Source organism: Leishmania panamensis (assembly GCF_000755165.1).
Source record: "Leishmania panamensis strain MHOM/PA/94/PSC-1 chromosome 30 sequence".
In the NCBI taxonomy this organism is placed as follows: domain Eukaryota; phylum Euglenozoa; class Kinetoplastea; order Trypanosomatida; family Trypanosomatidae; genus Leishmania; species Leishmania panamensis.
In genome coordinates this window covers 1,239,125-1,255,984 of record NC_025877.1, presented here as the reverse complement: position 1 = coordinate 1,255,984, position 16,860 = coordinate 1,239,125, and the positions used below count along the sequence as shown (strand labels likewise).

At 57.9% G+C, this 16,860-nt stretch overlaps 6 protein-coding genes across 6 annotated transcripts, besides 3 other annotated features; all 6 read right to left on the bottom strand.

Moving 5' to 3' along the window:
* Nucleotides 1-360: 360 nt before the first annotated feature.
* On the bottom strand, nt 361-1,890 carry LPMP_303510 (cytochrome p450-like protein; the record flags this gene model as incomplete). Its single annotated transcript, XM_010703071.1, has 1 exon — nt 361-1,890. One exon carries the CDS (start codon nt 1,888-1,890, stop codon nt 361-363), a length of 1,530 nt encoding a protein of 509 aa, XP_010701373.1.
* Nucleotides 1,891-2,961: 1,071 nt separating this feature from the next.
* LPMP_303500 (hypothetical protein) lies at nt 2,962-4,356 on the bottom strand (the record flags this gene model as incomplete). Its single annotated transcript, XM_010703070.1, has 1 exon — nt 2,962-4,356. The coding sequence occupies one exon, from the start codon at nt 4,354-4,356 to the stop codon at nt 2,962-2,964; it is 1,395 nt and encodes a 464-aa protein (XP_010701372.1).
* Nucleotides 4,357-4,944: 588 nt separating this feature from the next.
* Nucleotides 4,945-5,867: a repeat region.
* A 277-nt stretch (nt 5,868-6,144) lies between these two features.
* LPMP_303490 (hypothetical protein) lies at nt 6,145-6,888 on the bottom strand (the record flags this gene model as incomplete). Its single annotated transcript, XM_010703069.1, has 1 exon — nt 6,145-6,888. One exon carries the CDS (start codon nt 6,886-6,888, stop codon nt 6,145-6,147), a length of 744 nt encoding a protein of 247 aa, XP_010701371.1.
* Nucleotides 6,889-7,599: 711 nt separating this feature from the next.
* Nucleotides 7,600-7,962: a repeat region.
* Nucleotides 7,963-8,358: 396 nt separating this feature from the next.
* On the bottom strand, nt 8,359-9,537 carry METK (S-adenosylmethionine synthetase; the record flags this gene model as incomplete). Its single annotated transcript, XM_010703068.1, has 1 exon — nt 8,359-9,537. One exon carries the CDS (start codon nt 9,535-9,537, stop codon nt 8,359-8,361), a length of 1,179 nt encoding a protein of 392 aa, XP_010701370.1.
* A 720-nt stretch (nt 9,538-10,257) lies between these two features.
* Nucleotides 10,258-11,952, bottom strand: LPMP_303470 (hypothetical protein; the record flags this gene model as incomplete). The annotated part of the gene is made up of 1 exon (XM_010703067.1): nt 10,258-11,952. The coding sequence occupies one exon, from the start codon at nt 11,950-11,952 to the stop codon at nt 10,258-10,260; it is 1,695 nt and encodes a 564-aa protein (XP_010701369.1).
* A 710-nt stretch (nt 11,953-12,662) lies between these two features.
* Nucleotides 12,663-13,507: a repeat region.
* Nucleotides 13,508-14,499: 992 nt separating this feature from the next.
* CPC1 (chromosomal passenger protein, putative) lies at nt 14,500-15,237 on the bottom strand (the record flags this gene model as incomplete). Its single annotated transcript, XM_010703066.1, has 1 exon — nt 14,500-15,237. One exon carries the CDS (start codon nt 15,235-15,237, stop codon nt 14,500-14,502), a length of 738 nt encoding a protein of 245 aa, XP_010701368.1.
* Between the last annotated feature and the right edge of the window lie 1,623 nt (nt 15,238-16,860).

Sequence of the window (16,860 nt, the reverse complement as noted above, 5' to 3'; positions counted from 1 at the left end):
ATGATATCCGCAGTACACATTTCCCTTTTCCATTTTCTTGGACCAGTTACTACACCACTTTTCATTTATTTATTCTCGGGAGGGAGGTGTCTTGTTCTACCTTTTCCTCTCCTACCTGCCACCTTCTTGGCATGTGCATTACGTTCACTTCCGAGATCAGTGCGGAGACACAGACGCCTGTTAGAGGGTGGGACCTGAGAGAGGTGGAGGGAGAGTGGCGCAGCGGCGACAAACACGTCGCACTCTCGTCTTTTCTGGTCTTCCATGAGTGTATGTACTCAAGCGCAAGTGCATCAGCAAGGTACAGTGAAAGAAATATGTATGTCATGTGTTACCCTCCCAGGCGCCCCCCTCCTCCGTCTACATAACCTTCTCAACCTTGGGCTCCATCCCTCCACGATAGCGCCATGTCAGTAGGCAGTCGTGGGGATACAAGGTGGGCAGGTACAGAATCTTGTCGGAATTAGGAGTGCGTATGCGCTGCCACTCAGCGTGATGTGCGATGAGCGCGAGGTACACAGTGAGGTGGTTGATGGCGTAGTTGTACCCAACGCAACGGTGCGGACCCACACCGAATGGAATGAACTGCTTCGCAAACTTGCGGTCCTCTTGGCGCTCGGCACTCATGCGATCAGGGTCGTACGTATCGGGGTTCGTGAAGCCCTCTCGACAGCACGCCACTAGCGACGGAATGATCATACTGCCCTTCGGCACGACCGTCTTCGCATCCAACTGGAAGTCACTGTGGACCTTCATGGGCACCATCGGCGCTGGGGGGAAGAGGCGGAGCTGCTCCATCACGCACTGACGCGTGAACGTCATCTCCTGCACCAAGTCGTACGTCAGCGGCTCGTTGTTGGGGCGGAGGCGATCCTGCTCCTTGCGAACACGCTCCAGAATCTCCGGGTGGTCGGCCATTGTCGCCGTGATCATGGTCAGGCTGGCAGTCGACGCATCCTGCGAAGCGAAGAGAAAGTCGAGCATGGTGTCTGCCATAGCGTGGTCGGACGCGTACGCCGGCGCGTCTTCGCCTTCATCCTCCGCCTCCTTGACTTTCTCCATCACCGTTGCTGTCCAAAAGTCGAGCAGGCAGTGTGGCTCGGCATCCGGCTTCGCCATGCGCGCCTTGCTGCGGCGCACCGCAGCCTGAAGTTCCACCATAGCCAGCTTTCGGGCCTGTACCGCCTTGTATAGCGCGGTGCCAGGCAGGTACACTGGGGCAGAGAGAAAGCCATGGGTGATGGTGTTGTAGTTGTGCGTGAACTCCGTGCGGTTGTGAAGGTGTTCACCAAGGAACACCGTCTGCGAGGTCTCGCAATTCAACTCGCGGATGTGCGTGCGCATCTCCTCCGGGGTGCCACCCCACGGGTAGTCCTTCACCCAGCGGCCTATATGCTCGTGAATGAGGTGCTCTTGGATCGGCAAGTAAAGGGAAAGGGCCTTGGTAGTGAAAAGGTTCATGAAGCTAGAGCGCAGCGCCTTGTGTCCTGGGCCGCTCTGGAATGCAATGTTGTTGTCGCCGAGAATCACCTTGCCGCTGGGGTGCAGCTGGAGGCTAAGAGTATCCTCGCCGTTGATGGCGAAGATCTTGTGGCACAGGTCCGTGCGTGTCACGAAGACGACAAATTGCGTGAGGATGGCCAGCCAGCTGTAGCCGTGCGGGTCGTATTGCCGCTGACGCTCCCAGAAGCTGTAGGGATCCTTGATCATGGTAACAACCCCGCCGAGAAACGGGGTCGCCGTCAGCGGGCCAGCCATCTTGAACTTGTGGATGCGCGCAAACATAATGCTGGTGAACGCGTGCGCTGTGGCGTAGGCGAGGGTCAGGAAAATGACCACCTCTACCACATACGGCAGCTGAACACCGAGAAGACGACTAAACGCAGCCATTGTATAGAAGCAGACAAGAACAGAGGGAGTAGCAGCAGCGAATGCCAATAACACCTGAATGACTGAGCAAAAAGATTAGGAAAAGAAAATAGAATGCAAACGACGCTACAGTACATAGAAAACTGCTGAGAGGTGGAGAGCGGCGGATGGTGGAAACACACAACACACACGCACACACGCAGGGGAGGGGGGAATGCAAGAAACAGAGGCACCACCGCGCGAACAGAGATGATCCGAGTGTACGTGCGGGTGTGAAAGGGGTGCACTGCTGACTGGTGAACACAGTTCACGCTCTTTCTAGGAAATGTATGACCAGAGAAATGATTGACTCAAGCTGTGCATCTGTATACATGTGTGTTGGTATTTTACCGCAGAGTGGTGCGCAGAGAAAGAAATGTGGGTAGAAGACGCGACAAGAACAAGCAAAGAAGAACAGGGCAGATAAACGTGGAGGTGAGGGCACGCATGTGTCTCAGGTAGAGCCAAACTTCACGTCAGTGAGCAGCACTTTCCGTGGCATCCGAGCCCGGCCTCTCAGCTGCATGCAGGCAGTGAGCACGCGGAGAAGCGAAAGGGAACGTGATCTGCGTGCGGATTAAGGCAGACACGTTACATCAGCCATGAGTACGACTCCACAAATCACCTTTCACGGAGAGAAAAAGGGGGGCAGTTAATGTAACCTCGAAAGAGATTCACACTGACCCTCACAGCAGTTTACTTCAGAGATCACTCTTTTCCGCCATTGCGCAGCGCCACCACAGCCTTGTCGATACGTACCCGAATGTAAAAAGGAGGAGTGTATCGCGTAGCACCGTCGCCAGTGGGTTGGACTACAGCAGAAGAGGAAAAAAGTATGGGAAAAAGTGCAATTGGCGGAGCGCGTGCTAGGAGTTTGTTTATCTGCGATTCAACACCGGGGGGTGTCTCTGACGAAGGGCTCACATAGCTCGCCCGCATGGAGAAAGCGCCGTGCACAACCCCCACACGTCGTCAGTGGGTATGCTGCACCTTATCACAACGATCTCTATGAAAGAGGGGTAACACTGAACGAGGAAGAAAGAAAGAAGTGAACTACTCCCCCCTCCTTGTCGGAGATGAAGTTCCGCTGGACAGCTGTACGGCCACTGCCGACTTGCTTCGCCGGACTGCCTCGGTAAGACACTGCAACGCCTCCACTGCCCACGCCCCTGATGCTGACCCTAAGGCAGTCCGCACCTCCTTCTTGAAAAAGACGACAATCGCACGTGCCTCTGGTGACATGCCGAGCTCGCGAACACTCATATACACGCGTGGCCAACACGCGCGAGCCAACGGAGTCATGGAGCCGTTCTTTGTCAAGCGTGATTTGCGTTCCACCCAGTTCAGCCCGTCTCTCTCGAGGACCACTCGTGATGCTTCGATCGGCGCCGATGTCGCAATACGACGCAAGCGAAGACCGAAGAGCTCACAAAAGCACGACAGCGCTCGTCTCACGTTCGTGCGCACCGCCTTGCTCGACTTGCATGCCGCCATTTCCTCCCGCTCCGCGGGGCTGCTATCAGCGTAAGCGACAGGGAAGAGATACTGCAAAAAGAGCGGCACACCGCCATCACCAGTGCTGTCGGGAGCCGCAGCTGCAGTACTCTGGGAGGCAGCTCTCAACTTGGGCCACCACGTGTTGCACTCTGGACCGAAGAGCACTGCCGTCGTCACTGGTACCGCCGCGGCATCCTCCTCCAGCGCCATCTGAGAGACAGCCGCGGTCGGTAGTGGAGACTCACCTGTAAGAAAGGCCAGCCAGTGGCAACGCCGCGTGTCCTTCGTCTGCAGTCGGGCTCCCTTTTCGCTCAGGTACTTCAACGTCCGCTGCTGCCGCCGCCGGCGCCGTTCCCGCGCCACGCGGATTTTGCCTAGCTGTGAGGTCGGTCCCAGGAGATGCTCCTCCAGTCGCAGGCTGAGAAGCTCACGAGCAGCTCGGCGATTCAGCCACAGCGAAGGAAAGCGGCTGAACTTCACGATGAGGCCAGAGGGTACGTGTTTCACGATAGCGGTCTGCATTCGCCTGTTCGTCGCCTGCCCACCTGGGCCTTTGCCCAGCGTACTCATCTCCTCCACATCCTCTTCGCGAAAGAAGTAGTTCTTCTCGAACGGAACGCTGTAGTACTTTGTCAGCTTAGACGTGACCCGGTCGCTCTGTCGCTTTCTTCGCTTTTCAGAGAGCAGTCGCATAATGTCCAGCCTGACACGTGGATGCAGAGCATCATAGAGTGCCTTCGCGTCCTGTGCTGACATCTTCTTCATCGCGTGCACCAGCTCCTTTGCCTCCCCACAGCGTCCGCTCGTGTTGAAGGCGGCATAGCGGCGCCGACTGGGACGCTTCTCTACACTCCCGCTACCATGCACAAAGCATGCACCATCACAGATGGTATGCGAGAACACGGAGGACCAAAGCAACACAGGAGCCCGGCGTGCCAACAGCGCCTGCATGAGAGATGTACAGTGCGCGAAAGCCGCAGCTCTCCTCTTTGTACCCGCTAGTCACTAAGGTAAGAGCAATGTGCTTATTCTCCTCCCTTAATTATGTAGTTGTCGGTGAAGTCAACGCGACATGTACCGCCACGCAAGTGAACCGGAAAGAAAAAACGAAGAGTACAGCGTGAATCAACGCCCACACAAGAAAGCGAACAACAATGTGAAGGGACACACTCAGAATTCCGCAAAAACTCCCACGTGCATGATGTGCGATAGTTGGAGGAGTCAGTAAGTGATCTGTTAGTGTTGAAGCAGGGCATTTACAGAGACTTGCACACAGAGAAGCTATGCGAGAATCCACCCAATCCCTGCGGCGCATTCTTGTGTGCACAGTCACTGGCACAAACAGTCAGAGGAGGCACAACAAGATGCACTCACTGTTGCAAACTCCTCCTGCCCCCTCCCTCCCCCAAAATAGAGAGGCGCAGAGCTGCGACAAAGTCAAAGAAACCCACGCTTTGACATGTACAAGGCAACCCCCCGATGACGCCGAGCACCTCACCCTGGTATCCGAGTGTCGTACCCGCACACACACACACACTCTGAGGACGCCCAGCAGCCTGCAGCCTGGGCTCGGGTGTGTGTGGCTGCCGACTCTTGGTGCCGGCGGACATGGCGTGGCTGGCGCTGCGCAGAAGGGACGTGCGGCCATGATCACGCTCGGATCGGCACACTGCAAATCGCGTGGAGGATTCCACACCCACACGCACGCCTCTCAGAGGCGCGCAGATTCAGTCTAAGGCGGACTGCCCCTGCCGCCCCAGGCTCATGGCAGCACCCCCCCACACCTGTCGTGGCATATGCGGGCAGGCCATCCAGGCAAGCACCCCCTCCCCCTCGTTCGCCAGGCAGCAGCGCCGCTCTGAAGTAGGCCCCCGGATCTGTAGGTGCGGGCACCGTGCGTATGCCCGGCCAAGCACAGCTGGCACGGTGTGTCGCGCCCAGGCATGGCACGCAGAGGTGAGAGGAGCAGGCGCGAAGAGGTCCGTGCCACTGAGCCCCGGAGTGCATGTGCGCGACACGCGCGGCGCCTCCTAGGTCCGACCGGGTGCGCTGATGTGGCACAGACGCTGCCTGCATGACGAGAGCGCCCCGAAGCCCGCGGCCGCGTCCGCCGAGCGCCGACGTGGGCCGCCTCCACGCCGCGTTACGGCCTACGGGCGGGTGAGTGCAGGGGGTTGGAGGGGCACCGAGGACCCTGGCCGGCGGCTGGCCGACCTCCTCCCCGAGCTCATGCGGCACGCACCGGGGCACCCCCCCCTCCCCCCCGCTCTACCCGCACGCCGGGCGCCGCCGCCGCCGAGCAAAAGGGCCCTGAAGGGGCGGGGAAGGGCTGGAAGAGCCCGCTGGTCGCATGGCCCGATTCGACGGCAGGACGGTGCGTGCTGGACGACCAGGATTTAGCTGCAGTGCAGCCGAGGTCGGTGAGCTGTGGGTGGTATGCATGGATCTGCTGACTGGCTTGTTGTACAATGGTGTGCTGCGCAGAACAAAAGAAGTGGAGATAAAATTCCGCTCGCACAGACCGAAGGTAAGGCAGGCGGAGTGTCATGGCCCGAACTTAGGAAAGACGACGACGTGGTGGTGCGTGGGAAGACGTCGCTGTTTCACTGATAAACAACAGCAGGGCACAGAAAGAGAGGACAGGGCAATCCTGGAAACGGCTGCCTGAAGAGCTAACTCAAGCGCTCGTCAGGCAACCATGAATCGCTCAACTGGTGAAGCATCGAACTATGTCTGGTACTACTGCAGACCATACGGCATGTTCTGACGTGGCCCATCATCGGAGTGCCGCGGTTTCTCTAGTTCCAAGTCTGGGAGCGCAAAATCCTGCATCTCGTACTCGCGGTCAAACGGACCAGTGCGAGTGAGCACCTTGCGCTTACTCCACTTATCCACAAAGATGCTCTTTTGCGGGTACGGCCCCTTCCACGGATCCAGTCGGTCCTTGAGCACAAAATCCTGGTAGTCCTCCCCGAAGAGCTCATTCGTGCCGCCGCGGTAGTTGTACACGTGTTGGTAGTACTGCTTGCGCCACTCCCAGCCAGCCTGCTCGGATGCCAGCCCGTTGTGCGAGATCAATATGACGTCGTCGTCCTTGGCTGGCTTTGGGAAGCCGTACATTTCTTGGAACTCGTCGTTGGTGAGCTGCAAGGCGTACTCGACCTCATCGCGCGGCAGCCACATGCTATGCGGCACCCAGCGGTGCATTTTTGCTGGTGACATACGGCAGTCGATAATGACTGTGCGCGGCTCGGGATAGCGAGTGAGATGCTCCATATCTTTTAGATAGGCCTGATGGCACAGCAGGTGGTGATAGGCGGCGTACTGGCCCTGCTCGTAGAGGAATTTATGACGATCAAAGTACCATGGCTGGTACTCCTTTGGGTGCCAGTTGAACCACTCTCTAGGGTTGATCTCACCGTCGATCATCATGTGGTGACGCGTGCGCCGGTCGGACTGGAGAAGAAGACGTACTGTTTTCATGGCTGGCCCTGGTGCAGCTAGTGCGCTCTGAGCGAGCGGGAAGATGCGGGGCAAAGGACGCCAGCAACAACACCTTGGGAAACAAAGTGTCACACTGCGCTAGCGAAGCACAACGTGCAAAACCCAAAAGGAAGAGGCGTTACGGAATGCAGGAAAAGACGGGGTACATTTTCACTAAAAAGGGCGAGACGACTTTATCATAGCAGGAAGTAACGCCGAAGCGCCGAGTCCAGGAGCTCCACCCCATTAACTCGTCATCCCCTACGCGCTGGCCGCCACACAGCACTGCGTGATTCCCGTGACGCTTCAGCCCAACAGGAAATATGACCACGAGTAACCACAGCGAGGCGTGAAACGACACTACACAACCTCCCTTCAGCTTTTCGTTTTTGCTCGCATTTGCCATTGGCATTAACACAGTTGTGCATGCCATTCAAGAAAAAGTTGAGGTAATACAACCAACTCGGACGCCCCAAGATTGCCGCGCTTTTGAGTGCAACCTCTTAACGATCATCCACATCTCAGCACACAAAACCGGAAAAGTCACGTGTAGACGAGGGCCTGTTCAAGACGTGCAATCTGGGCGGCAACACCCCCCTCCCATCAACTGCGCTTCTCTCACTCAGCACGACAGTGGTCAGCATCATAAAGCTTCGGTAGGTACCGTCAAAACAAAAAAAAAAAAATAGATTACTTTCTTCCTTTAGTTGTCATTATACAACGAACCAGTCAGCAGCTCCATGCATACCACCCACAGCCCACCGGCCTCGGCTGCACTGCAGCTAAATCCTGGTCGTCCAGCACGCACCGTCCTGCCGTCGAATCGGGCCATGCGACCAGCGGGCTCTTCCAGCCCTTCCCCGCCCCTTCAGGGCCCTTTTGCTCGGCGGCGGCGGCGCCCGGCGTGCGGGTAGAGCGGAGGGGGAGGGGGGAGGTGGCCCCGGTGCGTGCCGCATGAGCTCGGGGAGGAGGTCGGCCAGTCGCCGGCCAGGGTCCTCGGAGCTCATGCACTCACCCCCGCCCCCCGTCCGTAGGCTGTAACGCGGCGTGTAGGAGGGCCACGTCTGCGCTCGGGCTATCTGAGAGACATCCGAAAGGGGGAGAGAGGCAAAAACTGGAAAAAGGCGCGAACAAGCAGACACGCCGAGACTGAACGAAAAAATATATATATTTAAAACCAAAAGGCAAAGAGAAAACGAAAGTGCATCACATGTCTGTTACCCAACATGATCAGCGCACAAAAACGCACAGAGAGAGAATGGACGAAAGAGAGGGGGAAAAAAGAAGACGGAAGGGGGGCCTGGGGCAGCAGCTTCCTACAGCGCTGCCCTGAGTCAGAACGCAAGCTTCCTTAGGTAGAAACACGCCTTTTCAGTCGATGAGGAAGGAATCGATCCGCCCAGCGGGAGGGAGAGTGGGGGCGCCGCGCTCAGTACACTGTACAAAAATGTGACCGAGAAAATCCTTCGCTTACTCGACGATCTTCTTCGGCACCTCCCAGGTGAACCCGCCCTTGCCTGACTCGTCCCTGCGACCGAAGTGGCCGAATCGGGACGTATCGTAGTAGATAGGGCGACGCAGGCTCAGTTCCTGGATGATGTCGTACGGGCGCAGCTTGAAGTTCTTCTTCACAATCTCCAGAATCCTCGCGTCATCGTACTTGCCAGTGCCGTACGTCTCCACGTGCATGCTGAGCGGTTCCGCTACACTGATGGCGTACGCGAGCTGCACAAGACAGCGGCGCGCCAGCCCACCCGCAACGATCGACTTCGCGATCCAGCGTGCGGCGTACGCGGCAGAGCGATCCACCTTTGAGGGATCTTTGCCGGAGAAGGCGCCACCGCCGTGCGCTCCCCAGCCGCCGTACGTATCTACGATGATCTTACGGCCAGTGAGACCTGCGTCGCCATGCGGCCCGCCGCGCACGAAGCGGCCAGAGGGGTTCAGCCAGTACTTCGTCTCCGCGTCTAGCATGTTCGCGGGGATCACAGCCTTGATCACCTTCTCCATCAGGTCTATGCTGATCTTCTCGTTCGTCACGTGCTCGACGTGCTGCGCAGAGATCAGCACCACGGCCACGCGCTTCGGCGTCAGCACCTGCTTGCCCTCGCGCGTGTCGTAGTCGTACTCCACCGTCACCTGCGTCTTCGCATCCGGGCGGGCCCACTCTAGGCTGCCGTCGCGGCGCAGCTCGCTGTACTTCTTTGCAAGGCCACGGGCCAGCTCGTACGTCAGCGGCATCAGCGTCTCCGTCTCGTCTGTCGCGTAACCGAACACCATGCCCTGGTCACCGGCGCCGAGATCCTCGCTATCGAAGTTGCCCAGCCCCTGGCAGATGTCCGGCGACTGCTGCTCAATCGCAATCAGCACGTTGCACGACTCGTAGTCCAGACCCTTCTCTGCCGAATCGAAGCCGATGTCCTTAATCGTATCGCGGACGATCTTTTGATAGTCCAGAACGGCCTTCGACGTGATCTCGCCGAACACCATCACCATGCCGGTCTTTGCGCAGGACTCGCACGCGACCTTCGAGAACGGGTCGCTGGCGAGGCACGCGTCGAGCACGGCATCAGACACCTGGTCACACAGTTTGTCCGGGTGTCCCTCGGTCACGTGCTCGGAGGAGAAAAGGATGCTGTGGAGGGACATTATGAAGGTGAGGTGATAAGGTGAGTGAAGTGCGTTTTACTGTGGGTAGGGCCGAAGAAAGAGCGTGTGCGTACGAGCACAACAGCAGCAGATTTGGAGTTGAGCTCAACGGTGAGAACGTAGAAAAGAAAACAGAGAGATGCACAGCGATAAGTATGTGAGATGAACGTGAGTGGGACGCAGAGAGGGGGTCGTGCAGAGGACGTTGACAAAGATGCAGCACGAGCATGGGAGGGAGCGAGCAGACACCCACATGCTCGCGGTACACTTATCATACGCTGTCGCCACCCCTTCGACAGGCTGCGTTGGCGGGAATGGATGAAGTCAGCTCCACGCATCTGTCGGTAAAGGGGAAGCAGAGACAGGACACTACTCTCAGTGCCTCTCCGCCTGCCTGCCTCCCTGAAAACACCTCTCACTTTTTGCAGCCCAGCTGGGCTTCTGCACAGCTAACACGTTCGCAAGTTTGTCCATTGTCGATTTCGTCGTAGCTGAGTGACGCGGGTCTATTTGTGTTCGGAGTTTTGGGGGGGGCGTCGTCTTTGAAAACTCCAGCCAACGCGACTGCGTGGATTTAAAAGGGAGCTGAGCAGACAAAGAAGCAACACATCTGCGTGCGTAAAGGAGCGACGTTGTTGAACAAGGCCTATCACTCCCGCGCGCTCGTCGATGGCTGCTTGACCTTGTGCACGCGTGTGCGCCCTCCCGAGGCAGTCACCATTACTCCCCTTCATCATCCACGACCTCGATTGTGGAATGTTGCTCTGGCCTCACAGCCTTGTACACAATCTTGAGGGGGCTACCAAGCTCTGTCTCCACCACATATTCAACCTGGGCCACTCCCTGCTGCGAATACGAAGCGATCCAGTCCCTGAGGCGGTAGTTGACGATGATGTCCTCTGGTTTCATGGCAGCCCCGCATAGTGGACAGTTCCACACGTTTTGACGAGCACATTGCATGAGCACCGCCGTCAGTTCCATGCACTGCAGGTGCTCGCAGTAAATGCTCCGCACAGGCATCTCCATCGTGAGCGTGGTGATGGGACACTGAATCTTCACTGACGCCTCCGTGATCGCCACGGCGCCGCGCTCGCCGCAAGATGACAACGGCGATCGTCGGATGACAGGAGCTCTAGGCTTTCGATACGTGGATACGATGTGCTCACCGAGGTTGGTCAATCCCACTTCCTCCACAAGCACACAAGCGATGACGCCGCGCCACATCTCCATCTCGGTCACATCGCCGGAGAAGATCACCTGTAGGGAGAAGAGTTCCCGCTCAATCGAGAGCACAAGGGACGTGATATCCACCGTGATTGCGGTCTTAACGGCGGCTGCCTCCTTGGAGGGGGAAAGCTGCCAGTTTGGTGGAAGAGAGACGGGTCTATCGTTAACGTAGAGCGACATGGCAAGCTCCGACCCCTCCATCTTTATTGGCACCATCCACCCTGTAGTATGCTCATAGCGCTCTGTCAAAGGCACGAGAAGCACGCGCAGCTGCGGCGAGAGGCCTTCCACCGGTCCCTCACGCAGCGCGTGAGGAGCGGACAGCGTCGTGGTTAGATTGCTGTTTTCGACCGCCACCGCCCCGACAATGTCCACGAAGCGGTACACGGGGGACAACACAAACCTTGATGGATTCTCGAAGACTTCGTGGCGGAGCACTTTGAGCACGTGACGCCTTGAAGCCTGAACAAATGGTATGACGTCTTCCTTCCCGTCGCTCGTCGCATGCCCCTCGCGGACACCGGTCGGCAAAGGCGAGAAGCAGCTGCCCGGGGCGGGCTCCGATACACTATGCGCAGCGGGCAGCGTTACCGAGCGAGCATACAGCCCACCGCTGGGGTTACGCCTAGGGCGCATTGAAGCCTCTTCAGTCGCTGGAAGAGAAGCCGCCGCCAGTGCGCTACGGTGCGTAGCTGCAGGTGGCGCCGGAAAGGTTGGAGGCGCCGCGGGCCGTTGTCGTTTTCGGCCCTGCCGCTTCGGGGCCTCTTCCTTGCGCAAGCCGTTTGCCGCTACAGAGACTCGAACCTGCCGCAACTCCTGTCGGAGGCGCGTTGCTGTTGACCCGCGCACCGCGTTCAGCAGTGACTCAACGTTACGCAACTCGGCAGCCGTGAACGGCAGCGCATCGCGTGTCTTTTCTCGCTCAGTTATCGGAGTAGGCACCGCAGGTGGGTTGGCAGGAGGCAAACTCGGGAGACGGCCACGATGATAGTCGCTCAGGGCCTTGGACGCCGCCTCCGCCACTGTCTCGTTAGCAAACCACGCATTCTCTTCGGGGGTGCGGGTGTGTGGTTCGGCGTGCAACGGGCGTACGTGTGCCTTGTCAGCAGAAGTAAGAGGATAAAGCTCCCCTGGGCTGTGATACAACTCTACGCAGCAGTCTTCACCGGCGCAAAGAAAGGCCTGCATCCCCGCGTCCGTCTCTCTCACCGCGCCGGGCCACCAAACGCCGTCGTCGCACTTGACCCACACCTGCGCGTTGGGCGGGTATCGCATCCCAAGAGAAACGCAATACGCCAGCAAAACTGGATGAAAGACGAGAAAGGAAAGGGAAGAATCGTAACGAGGAGGAGCGCACACACACACCGTGCAAACGGTCTCTACCCGCCTCGCTCTCTCTCTCTCTTAGCGCCGCGAAGATCGACACTAGCCTGCAGCAGACAGTCTTCGTGTGTGTCAGTTAGTCACCTCATGAAAGCGACACGCGAGCACTCCCCTCTCCCGCATCGCTGCGACGCATGAATCAACGAAAAGTGAGGAATAGACACAGCCAGACAGGCGTGCCTCGATTCCGTACGCAGAAGACTTCAAGGCCACCAAGCGAAGCTGAAAAAAAAAAAGCAAAGTTTATTGGGTAAGAGGGAAAGAAAGTGTAACGAGCAAAGTAGACATTCTAGATAACATACAACAGAGAGCCTGCCTCTCACTGGGGCTCCACGATGACGCGCACACCAAAGGCACACAAGCACAAGCCGCTACGCGCTTCGTCCACCACTCGATCGATATTTGACGAATGCGAACACTTCTGCGGCTCTTCCACCGCCTACGCTCACTTGTCGTGCAAATCGCAGCGAGGATGCAAAAAGTTCTATTTTTTCTCCGCAGCACACCACTGTACAACGAACCAGTCAGCAGATCCATGCATACCACCCACAGCTCACCGACCTCGGCTGCACTGCAGCTAAATCCTGGTCGTCCAGCACGCACCGTCCTGCCGTCGAATCGGGCCATGCGACCAGCGGGCTCTTCCAGCCCTTCCCCGCCCCTTCAGGGCCCTTTTGCTCGGCGGCGGCGGCGCCCGGCGTGCGGGTAGAGCGGGGGGGAGGGGGGGGGTGCCCCGGTGCGTGCCGCATGAGCTCGGGGAGGAGGTCGGCCAGCCGCCGGCCAGGGTCCTCGGTGCCCCTCCAACCCCCTGCACTCACCCGCCCGTAGGCCGTAACGCGGCGTGGAGGCGGCCCACGTCGGCGCTCGGCGGACGCGGCCGCGGGCTTCGGGGCGCTCTCGTCATGCAGGCAGCGTCTGTGCCACATCAGCGCACCCGGTCGGACCTAGGAGGCGCCGCGCGTGTCGCGCACATGCACTCCGGGGCTCAGTGGCACGGACCTCTTCGCGCCTGCTCCTCTCACCTCTGCGTGCCATGCCTGGGCGCGACACACCGTGCCAGCAGCGCTTGGGCGGGCATACGCACGGTGCCCGCACCTACAGATCCGGGGGCCTACTTCAGAGCGGCGCTGCTGCCTGGCGAACGAGGGGGAGGGGGTGCTTGCCTGGATGGCCTGCCCGCATATGCCACGACAGGTGTGGGGGGGTGCTGCCATGAGCCTGGGGCGGCAGGGGCAGTCCGCCTTAGACTGAATCTGCGCGCCTCTGACAGGCGTCAATGTGTCAAGCGGGAGGGCCTCGTGCATAGGCGTGTGCCTACTCCCAAAGAGCTCATCGCTTGTCTTTGTGAAGGGGCATATGGAGGTAGTAGCATGTCCCCGACGGAGTAATCCCACGCGGCGCAGGGTTATTGTGCGTAATCAGAGGATCTCGTGAAACGAGGTGTGGCGGAAAGAGGCGGCGAAAGACGAAACAGAATAAAATGCGCATGATGTTGGGAGAAATGACGGTGTGCCGCCGCCTGCCTATCCAAATGATGGCGCTTCCGTCTATGGCGCCCATGCAGAATATCAGCCGATATCCGCCTCCCGTCATGCTCGAAGCACTCGAAGAAGGAAGGGGAAAAGGGAGAACAGCTGTGATGTACATAATGTTGGATTCAGTACTTTGGTTACTGGTGGTTTTCTCGGTGTGCTCTTCTAGAGCACACCCAGCGCATTCTGCTGTCGATGGAGGAAAGTACGCATCTGCATGCCTCCACGACAGACTGGGGACACTATCACACAGGTGAGAGGGAAAGAGAACAAGGAAAAGAGAGAGTATGAGGCAATCAGGACAGTGAAGATAAACACACAGTCTAACGTTCTAAAGAGAAAATGAGAGAGAACCAAAGCTGAAACGCACACACAAAAAAAAGAGGAAACGCACGCAAAGGGCAACAAGTGGAATCGGTAAGGAAGGAGGGCGTGCCAATGAGTCGTGCGGCAGCCCCAAGGGACAAAAAGCAAGCCGCAACTGCGCTTACATGATGCTTCCCTTCTATTCACCAAAAATCAAATAAGGAGACAAAGATGACGCGCCAACACATCACCTGCGTGATACTTCAAACAAGATTGCGCAACATGTAATGTTCTGTTGACAGCACCAGAGATGGTGCTACGATGATGATACCGTGTGGCTGGCCAAGGAGCGCGTGTGCGTCATGGCAGACATCTCTCGTGTAGGGATATGCCGCACCACGACAGCGTTCATCGAGGTTCCACTTCTCCCCTCGCTTGCTCACACATTCGCATACATGGGACCCAGGGTCACTTTGCCTTCTTCGCTGACTCCGTTGTACGGCCATACTCACAACTAAGAAGGAAGCCACTTGTCATGCGCACACTGGCTAGGCCCGCAGTGCACATAGCCCAAGTCATTCTTGTAGGCGGCCTCCTCTTCAACAGTAAAGGCGTCCGTGCGCCAGTCTCCGCTAGCGTTGCGCACGGCCGAAACGGATTTAAGCGCCTTTGGGTACGGCGCAAATATGACGCTGAGGGGAAGGTCACCAAAGTTCTGGGTAAAGATGAGGTCGGGGTCGACGCCCTGCTGCGCCGCCACGCGCTTCGCTGTCAGGTGCGCTACTTTGGAGCGGCTGTTGCTCTTCAGCATCTGGTTCGTAGGCACGTCCGTCGGCCACTCCACACGTTGCCGCTTTTTGGTCGGTGGGGGAGGGCTGGTGTTCGCTTTCTGCACAGATGGTGCGCGGCTAGTGGGGGCTGGCGTCGGTGTTGCCGTGCGAGCAAACGACCGTGAAGACTCTGGTGGAGCCGGCTTCGTTGCCGGGGTGCGTCCTACGAAGCCTTTAAGCGGGGTGCCACCGCCGTGCTTGCCGATAGCCGCTGTGTTCACATTCTGCGAGGCGAGCGCCGACACAGGGCCATTGCGCACGTACGAAAAAAGAATCTTCGTTGCCTGGTCGTACTTCTCGAGAAAGTTTTCGCTGGACACCTGTGGAGCAGGGGGGAGTTGGCGAGAGATGTCCTCATCCTTGATAAACTGCCGGAAGAGAAGATCTTCGACCACATCGGGGGACCACACCATAGCCTCCATGGTGGAGGCAAGCAGAAGAAAAATGACGAAGAGTGGATGGGGTCGCGAGAAGTAAGTGCCAAACACGAACCACCTGTCGAGGTGACACACGCATGCGGTGTGTGAGAGAGTGAGAAAAAAAAAAGAGGGGGCCGAGGGGTTAGAAGAGGGTCAGAGGGGCGAGGAAGCAAGACACAACAAGAGAGACTCTTCCCTGTCTTGAACGCCCAAGATGAGTGGAAGATGTCAATGTACAACGGCGCTGGGTGGCGTGTGCGTGTGGAGGGGTCCAAGAGGGGTTTCAGAGAAGACGAGAAGGAACAAGTGAACAGCGCGGTACATGCACTGGCCCGTTGGCAGAGCAACTTAGAGACAGAGATCGGTACCACCGAAAGCGCACGGCTTCACACTCGCCGCCGGGCCACGCTACTCCGACTGACCCGCCACACGGCGCGGCCTGGTGTGTACATGCAGCAATTCAGCGGGGCATCGGTCAAGAAAATTCGTCTTGAAGCGCATTGCAGCGCATCAGCGACTCAGCAGGCAACACACTGCCACGGCGCTCTGCAGAAATGTGCAGGCGGGCATGGAACAAGTGGAAAGCAAAATAACCGTGTATGGGTGAATTTGGTTGAACCTGACCTTCGAGCAGAGCAAAGGCTATTCACTTTTGTTTTCTCGTTCAGTCCAAGCCATTATCCCGCCTTTGAGCACTACAGTGACTCCTCCGTCCCTCCTCTCGGTTACCACGCTGAGGTCTTCACTCGGAAGAGGAACGCTCAGCAGTAATGCACCGCATACCCGCAGGCAACGGCATATGAAACGCTGATCTCTCAGTGTCACACTCGTAGCACACAGCATGCGCTATCGCCGTAACTTGCGCCCGATCAACAACGTTGATTGGCAAAAACCTTCGTGTAGCTGCACATTTCCTGATAAAAGATGCATAAAAAAGGCGACAAGTTGTCTCCCCATCCGTCGCCGAGTGAGGCATGCGTGAGCGCAGGAAAGACGCGCGTACCGCCAAAGGGGGGGGAAGTTAGAAGAAAGGAGAGCTAAAACGGAGCAAGAGCCACTGAAGAGCCAGCCGTGGGATGGGAGCAGATGAGTCCCACAGTGGAAGAGTCCGCAGGCGCACGAGGGCCGTCAGCTCTAGGGGAAGGCGAAACGTCGAAAAAGGGGGGCAAAAATACGCGCGTGCCAACGAACAAAGAACATACGTTGTTCGGCAACGCAAATGCTAACCAAACTGCGGGGGAGAGAAAGGAGGAAGAGGAAAAGACGGCATGGATTTCGCGGCGAATTTGCTTGCCGACGCAAGGCGGTTGTTCTGAGCGCCTCAAATGCTGAGCAGCTTCATGTGCAGATTTCGTACCCAGCCGTGCACCACCTCTCCATCTATCCCCACGGCGCTTTCCAGCCGCGTTCTTGGGGCACACAGGCACAAACGCCTCCTTTTCCCACACCGTCAGCAGTGCATCGACCTCCCTCACATCCAGAGCGCCACCTCTCAAACCCCCAAAACTCCCTCGAGGACGCGTCGGTTGGATTGAGGTACCCCCACGGACGCAGATGCAGGCCACTTGAATGCCACGTTGGTGCCAAAGGTCGCTGAGGAGACTCAACAGAGCTCTCTACTCAAAA